Source organism: Poecile atricapillus, chromosome 17 (assembly GCF_030490865.1).
Source record: "Poecile atricapillus isolate bPoeAtr1 chromosome 17, bPoeAtr1.hap1, whole genome shotgun sequence".
NCBI classification, from domain to species: Eukaryota; Metazoa; Chordata; class Aves; order Passeriformes; family Paridae; genus Poecile; species Poecile atricapillus.
In genome coordinates, this window is record NC_081265.1 from 7,466,485 (window position 1) to 7,482,646 (window position 16,162).

General features: G+C 47.4%; 1 protein-coding gene across 1 annotated transcript; it reads right to left on the reverse strand.

Moving 5' to 3' along the window:
- Positions 1-1,551: 1,551 nt before the first annotated feature.
- On the reverse strand, positions 1,552-12,790 carry ST6GALNAC1 (ST6 N-acetylgalactosaminide alpha-2,6-sialyltransferase 1). Its single transcript, XM_058852444.1, has 9 exons — positions 12,513-12,790; positions 8,935-9,559; positions 7,196-7,364; positions 6,839-7,010; positions 6,337-6,475; positions 5,894-5,997; positions 5,259-5,348; positions 3,502-3,601; positions 1,552-3,094 (listed from the first exon to the last, which is right to left on the reverse strand). The coding sequence occupies exons 1-9, from the start codon at positions 12,641-12,643 to the stop codon at positions 2,924-2,926; spliced, it is 1,701 nt and encodes a 566-aa protein (XP_058708427.1). The 5' UTR covers positions 12,644-12,790; the 3' UTR covers positions 1,552-2,923.
- Positions 12,791-16,162: the final 3,372 nt, after the last annotated feature.

Here is a 16,162-nt window from a genome sequence, read left to right on the forward strand (position 1 = left end):
AGACCTGGATTTTGGGGTGGCCCTGCACTGACACTGGCTCTGCCCAGCAGCACTAAGCAGGCTGGGGCCAGTACAGCACAGCCCAGGCAGTGCTGCTTTCACCCTGGGACACTCACTCTGCTGAGAGCTTGCCCAGTCCTGAATCCTGGCTCTTGCCAAGGATGCTCCAGCTGTAGCTGTTCTCCACAGGCTTTGTTCCATTAGTTTGTGCCAGGCTGGAAGCTGGCTGGGAAATGACACTTCCAACCTCCTGCTTAACTTCCTGAGGCCGCTCCAGACCCAATTCCACAAGATCAGGTGGCTCTGGTGAGGCACAGCTGGACTTGTGCTCCAGGGGATGTGTCCCAATGTGTGCTCCACCTCTGCCAGCCCACGGAGGGACAGGATGCCTTGGTGCAGGGGGACAGCAGCAAAGTGAGGAGCTGAGGGGGACCATCAGGTCAGAGTCACTTTCCTGGGATCAGGAAGGATGTGGCTTTGAGCTTTCTGGGAAACTCCAGAGCACAGCAAAGGCCCTTCTCCAGCCAAGAGTATCCCTGATAAGATCAAACTTAGTCAGCTGTGTTGAAGAAAAGCCTGGAGGGAACAGGCTCTGGGGAAAGCCTCCTGGGAAGTTTCCTTCCCTTGACTCTGGGAAGCCTCGGCACTGGGGGAAAGGGTGAGCTGGGGGGTGCCAGCCCACCCCCAAACCCCCTCACCCACTGGGGAATCCCTGCTCAGTGGGACTCAGCCCCTTCCTGCTTCCCAAAGGACAGAGGAACAAAAGAGGAGGAGGGGGAGGGGAAAGGTCTAAGAGAAACTTCTTCCAACTTCTCGGGAAGAGAAAAGCCCTATTCAGGCAGGAAAAATACCCGGTGGAGCTGTCACTAAGCAACCCACAGCAATGTGGTACGACCTGAGGGACAGGCAAGGAACAAAACAAGGGACAACGCCTCATTGCCCACCCACAGCCCATAAGGAAGAGCCTGCAGGGCTTGGGGACAGGGGACACCACCAGGTCCACCATGAGAGGCTGAGACATCCAGCAGGTCCAGCGCTCCTGGGTGCAGGAGTTTCTCCTCAGTGACCAACCTCACTCAGGCTTCCCTGTCTGCTGTTCAGGAAAGATTTCTGGCCTGTTCCTGTGGCTCCCTACAGGCCTGGTGTTCCCACAGGGCTGCACCATTCCCAACAGAGGCTCTGTGCATTTTGGACAACTCCCTGCTCCCACAGACACTGTGGGCAGAGCAGCCAGGCACAGGCTACACCCTCTCTAGAGAAGCTGAATTCTGCATTTAGATTCTCAATGTGGGAGGTTGTCCTTCAGAAACAAGCTCAGTGAGACATGAGAAACTGCCTGGCCTCTCTGCAGCACAAGGGAAAAGGGACAAAGGAAATCAAGCCTAACAAACCCCGCTGACGGTCCTGGCTGAAATGCCTTCCTTGGAGCCCAGAGAGTCCCTGGAGACGCTGCTGCCCCCAACAAAAATGCTGCAGAAATGGAAAAACACTCACAACCAAAGCAGGTCTAATGAGTGTGTAGCTGGTTAGCCCCAGGGAGATGCACTGGACCTGCTGGGACACTGGAGCTGGCTTTTTGCCTGCATAGTGTCATGGGGGAAACATCCAGCCCTTCAAGCATTTGCCTTGAGCATCTGATATACTTGGAGAGCAGTTGCTGGGACAAGAACAAACTTGCCAGGTGTTCACACACTTCCTCAGGGAGGTGTTTGGCAGGTGCTGATCCCTGTCCTGCAAGGTGAACAGGTGGGGGATGCTCAGGTATGTCCACATGAGCTGCAGAGCTTCTCCAGGTGGAAGTAATCTCATTATCCCTCAGTCCTGCCCTTTCCTGGCTTTGCCATCTGCTGTATCTCAGCCTTTAAAGCATCAGTTCTGGTGACACTAAATAACCACAACCCACAGGGCTGCACGAAAGATCAGCTTGGCCAAGGTAGTGCCATTTATTTATCCCACAGACCACTTTCAGGAGGCCAACACACTCCTGGCTGCAGCTGGGCCCCTCTCAGCACCATGGGGGACAGGCACTTCAGGCAGCAGCAAGGACAGACAGCATCCATCCCTGGACTTGGAGAGCTCCCACCTCTTCTGGCAACAGGACAAACACAGTGCTCTGGGCACAGCTGGGAGCCAAGCATGACAAAGTCCAGCTATGCAAGGACTTGGCACATCAGGTCCATGCCACAAATTCACATTTTGTGCAGCCAGGGGAGCCCTGGGGCAAAGACACCAGGTACAGGAGGTCTGCTGCACCATGGAGAGCAGCTACCTGCCCTTGAGTTGATGGCAGTGTTCCTCTGGAAGTGTCATAGCAAGGCCACACTGGGGAGCAGAGGTGAAACTCATTCTCTCTCAAATCAGTCACCTGGAAGTTTCCAGTCCATCCTTTTTATCTCCAGGGAACAGAGTGAGTGCAGCGCCACCACCCCAGAAATTAAATCAACCTGAAACAGGATCTGTGTTTCCACCTCCATCCATTCCAGCTCCTCAGGGAGTTTTAGACAATACCCAGCTCCAAAATGCACATTGCTAATGGAGAGGATGCACCCAGAAGAGAAGTGGCCCCAGCCTGAGAAGCATCTCCTTGCAAAGAGAGGAAACCTGGATTACATAAAGGACATGGGACCATATCCATCCTGGATTCTGCTCTCCTAATACCCATTCCTACAACAACCAGCAAGAGTCCTGCAGCACACCTAGATGGGACTTTGTTAACATGCTGCATGACCCTGTTTATCTTTGGGTCTGCAGCATTCATACATTTGTTGAAGTGTTGTGAAATAACAGAGGTGCTGAAGGAGGGAAATGCCTTTGTGGGGATGAAATGTGCCTGGCAGTCCAGAGCTAACCTTGGCTCTGGTGGTCCTCTTCTGTTCCCAGTGAGATGTTGTTGAGATTTCCCAGGCAATGGCCCTTGCCACAGTCAGGTTCTCTGGTAAAGTTTCATGATATTCTCATCATGGAGCCTTTTCCACACCTGCTTCTCCAAGTTGAAGTCATGGTTAATGTAGAAAATCAGACGTTTCCGGTCCTTGTCATAGTAGTGATCCGAGTACCTCTCGTGCCCCTCCGTGATGTAACCATAGGCACTGACCTGGGAAAGATGCAGGGCTCACTGGGCAGGGGTAGCAGGGATGGAGGGAGCAACTGAAATACAGGACACAGCTCCCAAACGGAGTGAGCACAGGACAGAGATGCCAGCTGGGGCATCTCTGGTGACCCTGTGTGGGGGTCCAGAAGAACCAGACTGTGAGCACTGGCTCCAGAGAGCCTGCTGCCCCCTCACTGCTTCCCTGGGAGGTCATGTACTCTAGGTCACAGGAGGCTTCACCACCTCTATGGGAGCTATTTTGGGGCTGTTTCTCATCTTCAGTGGGCTCATCCACAGCTGACATGAGCCCATATACTCTTGAGGCAGACAGCAGCCACTTCTGCTCTCTGTCCCCTGTCCCCTGTTCCACTTCCAGACAGTTCTGGGTGCAAGAATCACTGTACTCTTACCCGGTCACAGAGATGGAGGGCAGTCAGCAGCAGGAAGGCCCCTGTTGTGGGTCTGTACAGCCTCCAGTAGTGCTTTTCCAAATTTTTAGACTTTAAAAACCTGCAGCAGGAGAGAGGAAAGCACTGAGGAGCTGCTGGCTGTGGTGTTTCAAACAGGGCACACCTTGTCCCCCTGTAGCCCATGTGGGATCTTCCCTCCCTGCAGCAGCTTGGGGCCATGTGAGGCATTTCAGAGAAGCCACAAGTGCCCAGAGCTCTTCACCACCTGCACTGCAACCTAAGGCCAGCTCTGCCCCAGCTTTGTGGAAATGGTAGGTCTTGAGGCAGTGGCAGTAAAAAGGGGATGGATTAGAGGATCTTGTAGGTGAAAGCCCTCTACTCTTAAATTTGTCCTTTGCTTTGCAATGCCGAGGTGGCTTTGAAGCACCCTGGTATATCCTGTTCCCCATCCACATTTAGGAGTGAAACAAGACATAGGGAAGCTGCAGAGGAGCGTCACAAAACCTGCCAGGACCTGCACTGTGTTATGCCAGGAGTTGTTAGGAAAGTAGGAGTAAACACTGGGAAAAAATAGCATGGAGTCCTCTTGGCCTTGGAAAGGACCCAAGTCAGAGTGGGGACAGCAGAGCGGGCAGGGAGTGCCGGCCATCTGGCTCCAGGGAAGGCAGCAGCTCTCAAGGAGACTGAAGGGTAAAGGCAGCCAAAGCAGGACACAACAAGAGCTCCTGTTCCTCCATCTCTCAGTCATGTGTGGCCCATGATGAGCAGATCTCATGGTGACAGTGGCCATCAGGCTTGTGGTAAGGGTTGGAGAGGCACAGAAGAGCAGCAGCCAGGCCAGGCAAAGGGGATGCTGAAGAAGAGCCTGTGATCGTGCTTGAGGGCACAACCAACCTCCCAAAAGAATCTCTGGAGAGAAGGTCTGTTACAGAACCTGCCTCCAATGTGCTGAGCAAGGGGGAACGTGAAAAGCTGGTCCTGAACTACAGAACAACTATTCTATTCTATTCTATTCTATTCTATTCTATTCTATTCTATTCTATTCTATTCTATTCTATTCTATTCTATTCTATTCTATTCTATTCTATTCTATTCTATTCTATTCTATTCTATTCTATTCTATTCTATTCTATTCTATTCTATTCTATTCTATTCTATTCTATTCTATTCTAATTCTATTCTAATTCTATCCTATTCTAATTCTATTCTAATTCTATTCTATTCTAATTCTATTCTAATTCTATTCTATTCTAATTCTATTCTAATTCTATTCTATTCTAATTCTATTCTAATTCTATTCTAATTCTATTCTAATTCTATTCTATTCTAATTCTATTCTATTCTAATTCTATTCTATTCTAATTCTATTCTATTCTAATTCTATTCTATTCTAATTCTATTCTATTCTAATTCCCTATTCCTATTCCTATTCCTATTCCATTCCGGCACATCAGCAACATTCTTCCTACACCTAAAGTTCCAATTGGCCCTGGATCTCTTTTGGATGCAGAAAATCAAACTGTCTGATGGCTGTTGCTTCTGCAGCTCACAGATTCTGGTTGTTTACCCACCACTAGCATCCCACTGCAGCACCACAGAGAGTTTCAGCTGAGCTCACACTGCTGACACTTATCTCCAAGCTGCTGGTGTGGCAGAACTGTGGTTACAGGGGAGGATGCTGGGAGAAGCCAGAGACAGAGACAGATGGTGCTAGCCAGGAAAAACAAGCCTGTCAGAGTACTCAACCTGCAGCTCACCTGTTTTTCATGTATCTGAGGAAATCAGGATGAACCACCAGGTATTTGTCCATTGTGAAATCTTTATCGAATTTCTGCCGGGGCTTCTGCCTAAGGACAGGAATGGGGAGACTCAGGATAAGCTCCTACACCTCATCACAGCTGGAAAAGATCAGCCCTGAGGCATTTGATGCACTTGGTGGTAAGAGAAGAACCACAAACACTGTGAAGATATTCTGTAACATTTCCAACATTACGACAAAGCCTCCATAGCCTGTGTGCATTGCAGAGGAAGAGATCAGGGAGGAGAGGCAACAAAAGGAGACAGGAATATCAAAAGCATGTGTCTGTATAGACAAAAATTTGTGATCCAATGAGCAGGCCACACCAGACCAGTCAGCAGCATGTGTTCATCCCCAAAAGCCACAAGCTCTGGCCACACATCATTGAAATCAGCTACCTCTGGGAAGGAGGTGTATTGACTACAGCAGTGCTCAGAGCTGTGGAGGAAATGAGAGATTTCTGCCTGCAAGTCTGCCAGGGGAGGGAGGCTTCACCCTGGTCTGCTCTTCTGTAGGGTTGAGCACTGGGAGAGGAAAAGAGCACAACAGAGAGCTTGTCACTGGAGGGGTGGAGGGGGCTATAGTTTATTTTACCCGCTGAGGTTCAAGAATCCTTTCCTGATGTCCTTGTTGAACAGAAGTGCGTCCAGCCACTCATAATCCCTTGCTGTCTCCAGGAAGTGAATGTATCTGACATGCTAAGAAAACAAGTGAGCATTAGTGAACAGCACTTCAAAAAAAATGCAACATCTTGTCTCACTGAGTTTCTTGGACACACATCTTCAGTCTGCAGCTCAGTAGCAGAATGGAGACAGTATCTGATGTGCAGCTCCTTCTAAAGGCTGGGGTAGCACTGACACAACTTGCCACTGCAAATTCTCACTCTGAGCCAAGGCAGTGCAGGTCCCCTCACTGAGGGTAATGCTAAAAGGGCTGCCTCAGCCCCTTTGCTCCTTGTGGCAAGAGCAGAACTGTAGCACACAGACAAACAGCATTCTGTCAAAGCTGTGCATGCACAAAGCAGAGACCTCACTTACTTTATCCCGTGGGATGTTGCTAAACCCTCTGTGTCCCAAAATCTGAAGAGAGGAAACCAGGGAGTAGGCTGTGAATCCATAAAAGGAGGTTTTTGTTCCAACATCTTTTTCATAACCCTTGATTACAGCCCCGCTCACCCTGGCCAAGGAAATCAAACAGAGGAGCAGAGTTAGGTGACCACTGAAACCCCTTACATTTACATTCCTAATAGGAAAAGACAGTGTTAGCCTGGAGGAAGGGAAGACTAGGCCCATTCTGATTGGCACCCTGATCTGCAGGAGAGCCCCTGCTGTGGAGATGGCTCTTTATGGCTCATTTGTGACCACAGGCTTTGGATATTTAGTAACTTTCTAATTATTTTTGGACTTTTTATCTCCTGGAATCCATCATTTTGGCACTTGGAAATGAGTGGAACACTAGAAGAGATGAAGTGACAGCCACAGTTAGGGGCTAGCCACAATAAGCTGGCTGTGCATCTGCTGAGAAGGGAGGCTGCCTTACCTGAAGACATAGTCATGGGAGTCAATCTCCTGGCCCATCCCAGAGTTATTCAGTATTCCTCCATTCCCCACGACAGCACAGCTGATGCATGTGGGCACACTGCTGTCACGGCTGGCCAGGAGCAGCTGCTGGTGGGGCTTTGGGGGCAGCAGGGATATGACCTCCTTTACCACTGTGAAGCAAACACAGTGGAGAGTTATCAAGAGCCGTTGGGATGGACACAGTGAAACCACCAGAGTTTCCACCGTGAGATCCTCCTAGACTGATGCCTTTGATGGGGAGATGCTGCAAACCTCCAGTTACTCAGCATAAGGTTCCGGTTAGGAGTCCCATCCTGGCAAGCCCTGACGGACTCACATGAATAATTCAGGTCCATGAAGCCATAGGGGGGTATAAAATGCTCCAGGCGGTTCCATTCACTGTCATTGAAGTACCTCTTGTCTATGAAGAGTGTGATGTTGGGCAGGAAAAGATCCCGAAGCCAGTCAGACTTGGCAGCCCTGGCCCTCACTGATTCAGAGCAGGTCTTGAAAAACAAAAAGGAAACAGGAACAACTGATGAGCAGAGGAGATAAACCTGAGTGCCAGTGCTTGTGTGCATGTCTGTGGCAGGGCCAAATAGAAACACAGAAACTCCAGTGGTACCTCATCCATTCCCCTCATAATCCCCATCACCAGGAACAGGAAGCACAATTTTAGTGCTACATCCATAAATAGCTGGTGAAAAGTCACCTACAAGGGAGCCAGGATGACTCCAAGTCTCTGAGACTTTCTTCTTCAGAGCAACAGGCCTGTCATGCTTAAATGTTTTACTGGCTTTGGGCCTCATTAGCTGATGCAAATTAACATTTGTAATAGGTCTAACCTAAATGCATAAAAAAAAGCTGTAAGCACTAAGAATATGCTACAATAATATATACATGCTATAATGAGCAGTCCCTGTTGGCAACCTCACAAGGTCCTGATAGTGCACCCGAGGAAACATTGATGAACAAATGAAATCAGATCACCACTGCCATTCCCTTTAAACGAAAGAAAAAATGTGCAACAACTTGTTCAATGTCCTAAATAAATCAGTGAAATGTGCATCTGAGAAGGGAATCCAATCCAGCTTATCCTACAAGGTGGGGGTCTCACTGAGGCTGTGTGTGCAGATGGAAAGCAAATAGTTCCACTACACTGAATGTTCTGCTGAGTCAGTTTGAGCTCTACTTTCTCAGACACCTTCCCCAAACACCTACTGAAAGACAAAACAGAGACCAAATGGACCCTCATGCCCAGCTCAATTCCCCAGCTAGCCTTGCTGAGTGCTCCATGGCTGGGCTGGGCTCTCTGCAGTGGATGAGGGTGACAACCCTGTAACAGCCTGAGGAGACAGCCCTCATTCTGCCTGTCACCACAGGAGCACACCAAGGACAACACTGTCAAGGGTTTCATGGTGACAATCATTTCAGTCACAGCATATTTCATGTCCAGAAACAGGGACATTCCCTTCTGTTCAAGCAGGTACTGTCTTGGTACCTCTTGTGTCTCCAGAGCTAGACTGGATCAGCACCAGAGGAACAAGGGAAAACTCTCATCATGTAGGGAATTAAGGAGGGGGGAGTTTCTACTGATTCCCTCTCTGCAGAATTACAGATCAGGTTTGGGAAGGAGACACAGCATGTGAGAAGGTGACCCACCTGTTCCAAGCCTTCCAGAAACAGAGGTGCCAGGGAAAACTGTTCTGGGTAAGCTTTACAAAGAGTTACCAGCATAGGATGGGGGACAGAGACAGTGTGAGGCACCACAACCTGTCCCATCTGCTTGCTGAGAACTCTGCTGTAGTTTACTTCCTTTCCTAAAGGCCCTGTTCCTGGACATTAGTAGTTTCGAGTTGCTCAAATTTAATTAACCTGCGTCTTCATGTGAATGCAGATGTTGTATATAGAGGTCTTCCTGTCTGGGTCCCACCAGCACCTGTATATATCAGTGAGTGACCTACCAGCTCTGAAATCATCCTCAGCTGCAAAAGGCACACATGCCCAGGGGCCAGCAGACAAAGAGGTCAATGGGGAAGCACCATTCTTGGTGACCATCTGCACCATCCCACCTACCGAGGGTGGGGATGAGTTATCCAGCAGGTACTTGTCCTCAAAATCCCAGTGTGGCTCAGATTTGAAGTTAGCAGCACTCAGTTTCCTCTTCTGTGTCACTGCAGTAGCCTGAGGAACAGGTCTTACAGGTTTCATTGATGCTTTGGGTTTTGCTTGGTCTTTGGACGTGTTGTTCTCATGTGCTCCCTTCATCCCAGAGTATGGTTTCACTGTTGCCTTCTCCATGCCTCCCTTCTCCCTGGGACGTGGTTTCACTGTTGTCTTTTCCTTGGCTTCTTCCACCTGTGGAGCTGGCCTCACTGTTGTTTTCCCCTTGTTTCCCGGCACCATAGGGGTTGCTTTCACTGTTGTCTTCTTGATTCCCTCCAACTGGGGTGGTGGTTTCACAGCCATGTTCTCCTTGGCTTCCTTAATGCTCGTAACTGGTTTCATTGTTTTTTCCTGCTCCTCCTTTCCTTTCCATCTTGGTGTCTTCTCCACCACATCTTTGAGTCTTGTGATGTGTCCTCCCAAAGTCACCTTTAAAATGTTCCTGGAGTTCCCATTATCTGAACAGTTCAAACCCTGTTGCTTTTGGGTGTCCAGTTGTTGTGTATCTGGGGCATGTCGGAAAATGTTCAGTTTCCTGAATGAAATCAAAGGAAAAGTAGATACATCACACACGCTTAACACTGAACACCCTTCAGCCCATTTATAATGCTCTTGACTCTGAGCCTCTCTCTGTGCTTTAGAGCAATTTAATTTTAAACTTTGCCAACATGTTATTCAACTTCCTACACCATTCTAGCCTGAATATTGCTTATCTCCCCACTAAGCAAATCCCAGAGGCACACATTCTCTCCTCAGCACTTGGCACATGAAACATTCACACTGGCAGTAGCAGCCAACCAGTACAGCCCAGCTTTGCCACGCACTGGGCAGGCCCCCTGGCAGTGTCCCCAGAGCACTGCGGGGTTGGTTTGGAGATCCTGGGCTCCGGGCATGGCACACACCATGGAGGCAGCCATCTGCCTCTCTCCTCTGCCAGCAGAGCCCTATGCTTCAGCAACAGAGCATGAAGACCTTCCAGAATTCAGGAAGGGAAGTCTAAGAAGAAGTGAAACTCATTTCTTTACCCTACATCACCTCTTGAGCTTTAGGGGCCACAAGGCACTTCTTTCTCTCCTCCTCCACATTGGTCAGGTAATGCAAGGGCATCATACAGCACTCACCAGGCACATGTATCTGAAGGCAGACACTGTGAAGCTATTAAAATGTAAAATCTCTACATTTTTAGCATTTGCCTCTAATATTGCAGCTGTCCTGTTGCCTGATTCAGAGGCACAGGCAGGTACAAGGTTATCACAGGAGGCCACATCTGCTGACAGCAGAAGAGCCACTTGCAACAAGACCGAGCTGAAACCCAGAAAAAAAAAAATCAAGGCAGAAGTGGTAGGGTTTTGTCCTAAACATTCCCTCTTCTCTGCACAAGGCTGGAGGGTAGAACAGGAAAAAGGAAGGTGAACAATATCTGCAGCTGAGCTTTTATGTACAGCAAAGCTTTTCAGGATAAACCAGCATGGTTGTGGCAGCCTGATTCCACACTCATGTTCAGCCGTTGCATGACGCACTCGTTTCGGAATGCTGTGGATTGCTTCCGAAGTGATAAATGGGAGAAAAAGCACTTCTACAGATAACAGGCTGCAGATACATTTGATGGATGTCATACCACTCTGAAAGTGTTCAGGAAATTATCAACTAAGGACGCTTTTAAAAATCATTTTGTATGAGATAAATACATGAACCTTTGCAAGGCTGAAAAAGAGCGGTTATAGCAAATGGCCTATCAGCTCTGCCTCTCTCATAATCATTAGCCAGTTTCAACCAAGTGTACAGCATGTGCTTTCTGTCATGGTGCTTCATGTATAAACTTACTGTTATTGTTTACTGACCAAATGGAGGAAAGATTTTACATGGACAGTCTAAAGAGAAATTTGGTAAGGTAGCTCAGGCAGGTCTTAAATCCCTTGGTGAGATTCTGTTGTATTTTTAATATGATATTTAAAACTTTGAAATTAAAGTGCAGAGAACAAATGAAATAGGAGTTTCAGTATAAGAAACCATCCTTCACTCCAGGCTTTCCCTGTATGTGCTCCCTATGTGTTCCCTATTTCCCTATGTGCTGTCTTGCAGGGCAGATTCTAACTCAGATTTTAACACTTTAACTTCAGATGTTGTGCCAGAGACCAGAATGTAAAACTGAGAACTCTTCACATCCCAAACCTTGCTCTCTGCAGTCACTCCTGCTTACACAGGCCCCTGCTCTCCTGACCAGCATTTTAAATCCAGACAAATGGTCAGAGCAGCTCTGTGAATTTCAGGCTCTAGAGTCCAGCTGGCAAACAACTGCAGAAGCTCAATGACATTTACTGTCATTTTCCTCCCATTTTACAAAGCCCAAGGACAAATAGAGGATAAAGCCATGAAAATGCTGCTTTGTGTATTCTACGTGACATACAAGATACAGAAATAGAACTGCCACACAGACAACCACACACAGCTCATACCTTGCTGTGTTTTACTTAAATTGTATAAATACAGGTATTTCCATCCTCTGAAACTACAGTAGAAGGAAATGGCTTCAAGCAGCTGAACATGGAGAGCCACTGTTGCAGCTCTGACACTGATGGGCTATGGGATCACTTCTCTACACCTCCTCCTTCTGTCCTTTCCTTCCCACTTCCCTTGTGCAGATTCCACCCTCTCCAAATTGACAGCTGTCCTCAAAGCGTGGTGTCAAGCTCCTAGAGCTGAGCTGAACTCAAATCACCTCCAGAAGAGCTGCAGATGTTCCCAGCCTCACTCCTCCCGCCTGCCCCCACGGCACCAGCCCAGACATTCAGCTGAGAACCAACCCAACCAAGCCAAGCCAGATGAGCTCACTGGGAGAGCTGGGACCAGGTGAGGGTGGTGGGGAGGCTGGAGAGTGATGCTTCCTATGCACAGCATCCATGAGCCATATCTGTACTGGGAAAGGCTCAGGTATCTGCAAGGCCTCATGCAAGGAGTATTGCTCCCTACCAGTGATGCTGGAGACATTTCACCGCAATTCCCTCCACACCCATTCCTGCAGGATTTACTTGACCATTTATATGAAATAGATATCAAGATATCATGTCTACATGACATTGATGTCCCAGAATATTTTGTGTTAGGAATCACCTGCTGAACTTGCCATAAATTCAAAGCCATCCCACCAAATTCACTGTCCAGCAATGCAATCTGGATTAGGGCTGAATAAGGTTCTTTTGGGAGCCAACTGGAAAAGCAAATACTATGCAGTGCCCAAGTATGAAAACAGGTAGGATTAGTGAAGCAAAAGCTGCTTTACAAAAGGAAGCCCTGGAAAACAATGAGCCAAGAGAAGCAGGTTTTTGACTTTTGACTTGGAGATCTTCCAACACAATGCTCTGCTAAAGTAAAGTCATTACCAAACTCAGATCAGAAGTGCAAGTTGCAGGGTAAAAAAGACAGAGAGAGAAAATGACCACAACCATCCACACCAGACAGTGCATGCCATGAAGGTACAGGTCCCTTACCTGAAAATCTTTGTCTTCACCAAATCAAACAAGGAGCTGGAACTGACAACGAAGAGGCAGAACTGTGTTACAACAACGAGGCAAATCAGGGCTTTGGCAATTTTCGGGAGCCTTATCCTAGCACAGCGCATGGTGCGATACCTGAGAGTGGCAGAGGCGCTGCTGCCGCTGCCCAAAGGCACTCACCAGGCACTGCCTCACCAAGGTGTGTGGAAGGACTGGGCTGGTCTTCCCTCTGGATTTCCCTATGCAAACCCTGTCTCCCAGCATTCCCAGACACTCTGAACACAGATCCAATTTCTCAGGCAAGGGATCAGTTTTGTACTGTTCCTGCCTATCACCAGAAGCTTATTCAACAAAGAGCGGGGAAAGGAACAGTTTTTACTGCAAACAATGGAAGTTTCCTCTATCTTTCTTAATGATGTTGGCCCGCCCTAAAATGGAAACCCTTTATCTCTTCCTGGAAGAAACATCACTGGGAATGCATGTGAACTACGGAAGTGGCCATAGTTACAAACCCAAGAAGCTTTCATACCAGCACCTGCCCAAAGTTTTGGACATAACCATAACCAGATATTCTTCATGCAGTAATTTCTTGCAGCTCTGATCCAGAAGAAAACCCTGCCCCCCAAATGCTGATGGCTAGATACACATCCACTTTATTCTGTGGTTGGTTTGAAACAAATCAAAGTAAGACTTGGTGCAAACACACCACAGAAAAGAGGAGTTTGTGTTAGGAAAATCCCCAGTCAGTGTGAAATCAATCTTTGGCAGTCGAGAGTACATCACCCCACCAGCAGAGTTTAGGATTTGCAAAAATGGACACCACAGCCAGAGAAATGTTTATTTCTACCAGGGATGGAGTTTTACAACAAAGGGCTATTTTAACTTTTTAAGTTGTTAAACATAAACCCTGAAAGTTCAAGGGGAGATGGCCATATTACTTCTTATGCATAGGCTGCTTTGGCACAGCTCTTATAAAAAAAATGAAGCTCAGATATGAAAAAAGCTTTTGCTGACAGTATCTCAAATCTCAGAAGCACTCACACTGTTACTGAATACTCAGAGAACTGGAGGTGCCTGTTTTATGTCACAGCAAAGCCAGCCAACAGGTTTCACAACTACAAGACTTTTTTTGTTAATAGGGGTCCCAAAGGGAAATTCTGGAGCTAGGAAACATTTTCCTTTAATCTCCTCCATGTAACATTACGGTGAAACCAAAAGCCATAAGGGACAGAAAAATTCCTACAAGCAGAAAAATATGGATTTTGTTGCTTTTAAGGATCTGCACCGGTGATTGTGGAGAACTTGTCTGTAGCACTCTCTGTTCAGCAGGGATTGTACTTGGGGGAATATCCAAATCTCTGGCAAATGCATTAGCCAAAAGCAGGCTTGCTATATGCAAAGCAGGGCTTTTCACTTTCTTGGTGTAAGAAAAGAAAACCTAACCCCCCCATCAGAGTACAGACTTTCACTTCCTAGGAGCATCATTTCCTCACTATCCACCCCCACTGCTGAGATCAGCCTGTCAGAACTGAGGCACCAGGCTGCTTCACTCAAACATGAGGTCAGATTGGGAAATGGGGATGTATGGAACTCTCCAGGGATGACCTGGTGAAAACTGAGGCCAAGAGCAGAGCTGGTCTCTTAAACAGCTCCGTAAGAAAATTTTTGGGATACACAGGGCTCCCAGCCCAAGGTCAGGAAGGTACAAAGTGAAGACTGCACAATGCACAGGGCATGGCCCCTCAAGGGCCACAGCATCCTTTTCCAAATGCATGTTTCTCTGCAGTCCTACCTGCAATCCCACCTGCCAATCCCAGGAGATGCTGCTTCTTTTGTGGTGTAGAGATTTCAAGCCCAGCACTGCTGGTGTGCTCAGTCTCAGTATCAATGCCCATTGCAGAAGTTCTTCTATTCTTCAGTACTGTAAAAATAAGATGACTTTTTTATTTAAGCAAACTGCACCTGGGATCATCAAGTGAAGATGTTTTTTTGTCTTTTTGATCTCCAATAGTCCATTTAATTCCATGTCCACTTCACTACATCCTTAATTACATCCTGGACATATGAAAGGCAGATTCACCTAGTTGTTGGTTTTGTTCTGTTTTTTTTTTTAATTCACAAACAAACTTGATTGTCATTAGATCTTAAATTGTGGATTTGCCAACTGAGCTGGCATTTGAACTGTGCCATAAACTTATCTGTGTACACGTTCTTCATGGGGCTGTGTATCAAATCTTGTTTACTTGCCTGTGCCATGTGTGCTTTCCACTCTCCCGTGTCTCTGGTCTACAGAACAGAACATCACAAGATGTGCTCAAAGAACAGAACTCTTCAACAGATTGATCCATCATTGCTGCAGGATAAAGTTGTCTTTAAGTGATGTCTACAACCTACCAAACCAGTGTTTGACTGGTAGCCAGTGGAATAAAACTGATTAAGAAGTTGGGAGTGTTTGAATATGTTCACAGTATTATTTGATGATATAAGAACTGAGTTATAAGTAGGGGAGAAAAAGAATGACATTGTCTGCAGCATGCAGCTGCTCAGTGGTCATGCCTTGGGGCTAGCAAAGGCTTGGCTTGGCAATCTTAGGTTCTTGTTTTTCCCTCCTTGTTCAGCAGTCATCTTCAGAAGCAAATGCTTTCAGGCTGGGAATCTGGAGGGGAAGAAATTAAGAGAGCAAACTTTGCTCAGCTGTTTGTCTTGCTTTCACCAAATGAAACTGATAGCCCAGAAACTCCAAAGCTTGCTATAATTCCACACTCACTGGCCATTTTCCAGCTAGTTCCTTCCCCTCTGCACCAAACCTTCTCTCAAAAACTAAACAAGCACTCAGAGACAACAGTATTTGTTGAAGTAAAGCCCACACATCTTATACAGTGGCACTTTTAAGGTTACCCAGAGTTCTGTGACAGAGTAAAGCCCCAGTAAACTGTGCCAGGAGTGAAGGAACAGCTTAATTAGTCAACTGGTCTGTGTTCTCCATGGGCTGAAATGCTCCAGGAGGAAAAAACACAGTGGTTTTGATGGTGGAAAGAGCAAATGACTGCTCAGTGTCCACAGAGCAGAGCTGCAGAGATTGCAAACCCTTTCAGGTTTTCATTAGTGCTGATTTGTGTGCTTGGTGTCCCACCCCAGCCATTTGATGCCCCATAAAGAAACTGCCTTGGATCTGTGTAGGGACAGCAGATTCCATGGGTCCAACATAGAATATTTCCCCCTCTCCCACTTGGTAATGGGACCATGGGCAGGTTCCTCCAGCCAGTGCCCACACACCAGGGAATGTCCTTGCCTGGAGCAATCACTGGGAGATGGGGGGTAAGTGCTCTGAATCTGGCCCTATTACAGGCTCTGGTTGCTGGAATTTGTTTTAGTTCTTTCTGGAAGCATAGTGAGGACTCAGCTTTTGAGCAGTTCCCTGTGGCCACAGCTCTGGCTGATAATTAACCTCCCTGAACAGAGTGGAACAGACCAAGTCTGCCATCACACAGCCTTTCTGCTCCTCGAGCTCTTCACATTAACCCCATCTCACTGAAATTCTCTGCTCCCAGCATTCCTTCCTCAGACACACAATGCTGAGAAGACTGATGAGCATCTTCATTTGTGAGAATTTTAAAAAAACACAGGAAAATACACTCCCAGCA

Coding starts and splice junctions, on each gene's coding strand:
- ST6GALNAC1 (XM_058852444.1), bottom strand. CDS start 12,643: ATGCGCTGTGCTAGGATAAGGCTCCCGAAAATTGCCAAAGCCCTGATT. Junction 9,560..12,512: donor GTGAAGACAAAGATTTTCAG/GTAAGGGACCTG, acceptor GATTTCATTCAG/GAAACTGAACATTTTCCGAC. Junction 3,095..3,501: donor CCCTCCATCTCTGTGACCGG/GTAAGAGTACAG, acceptor CATCTTTCCCAG/GTCAGTGCCTATGGTTACAT.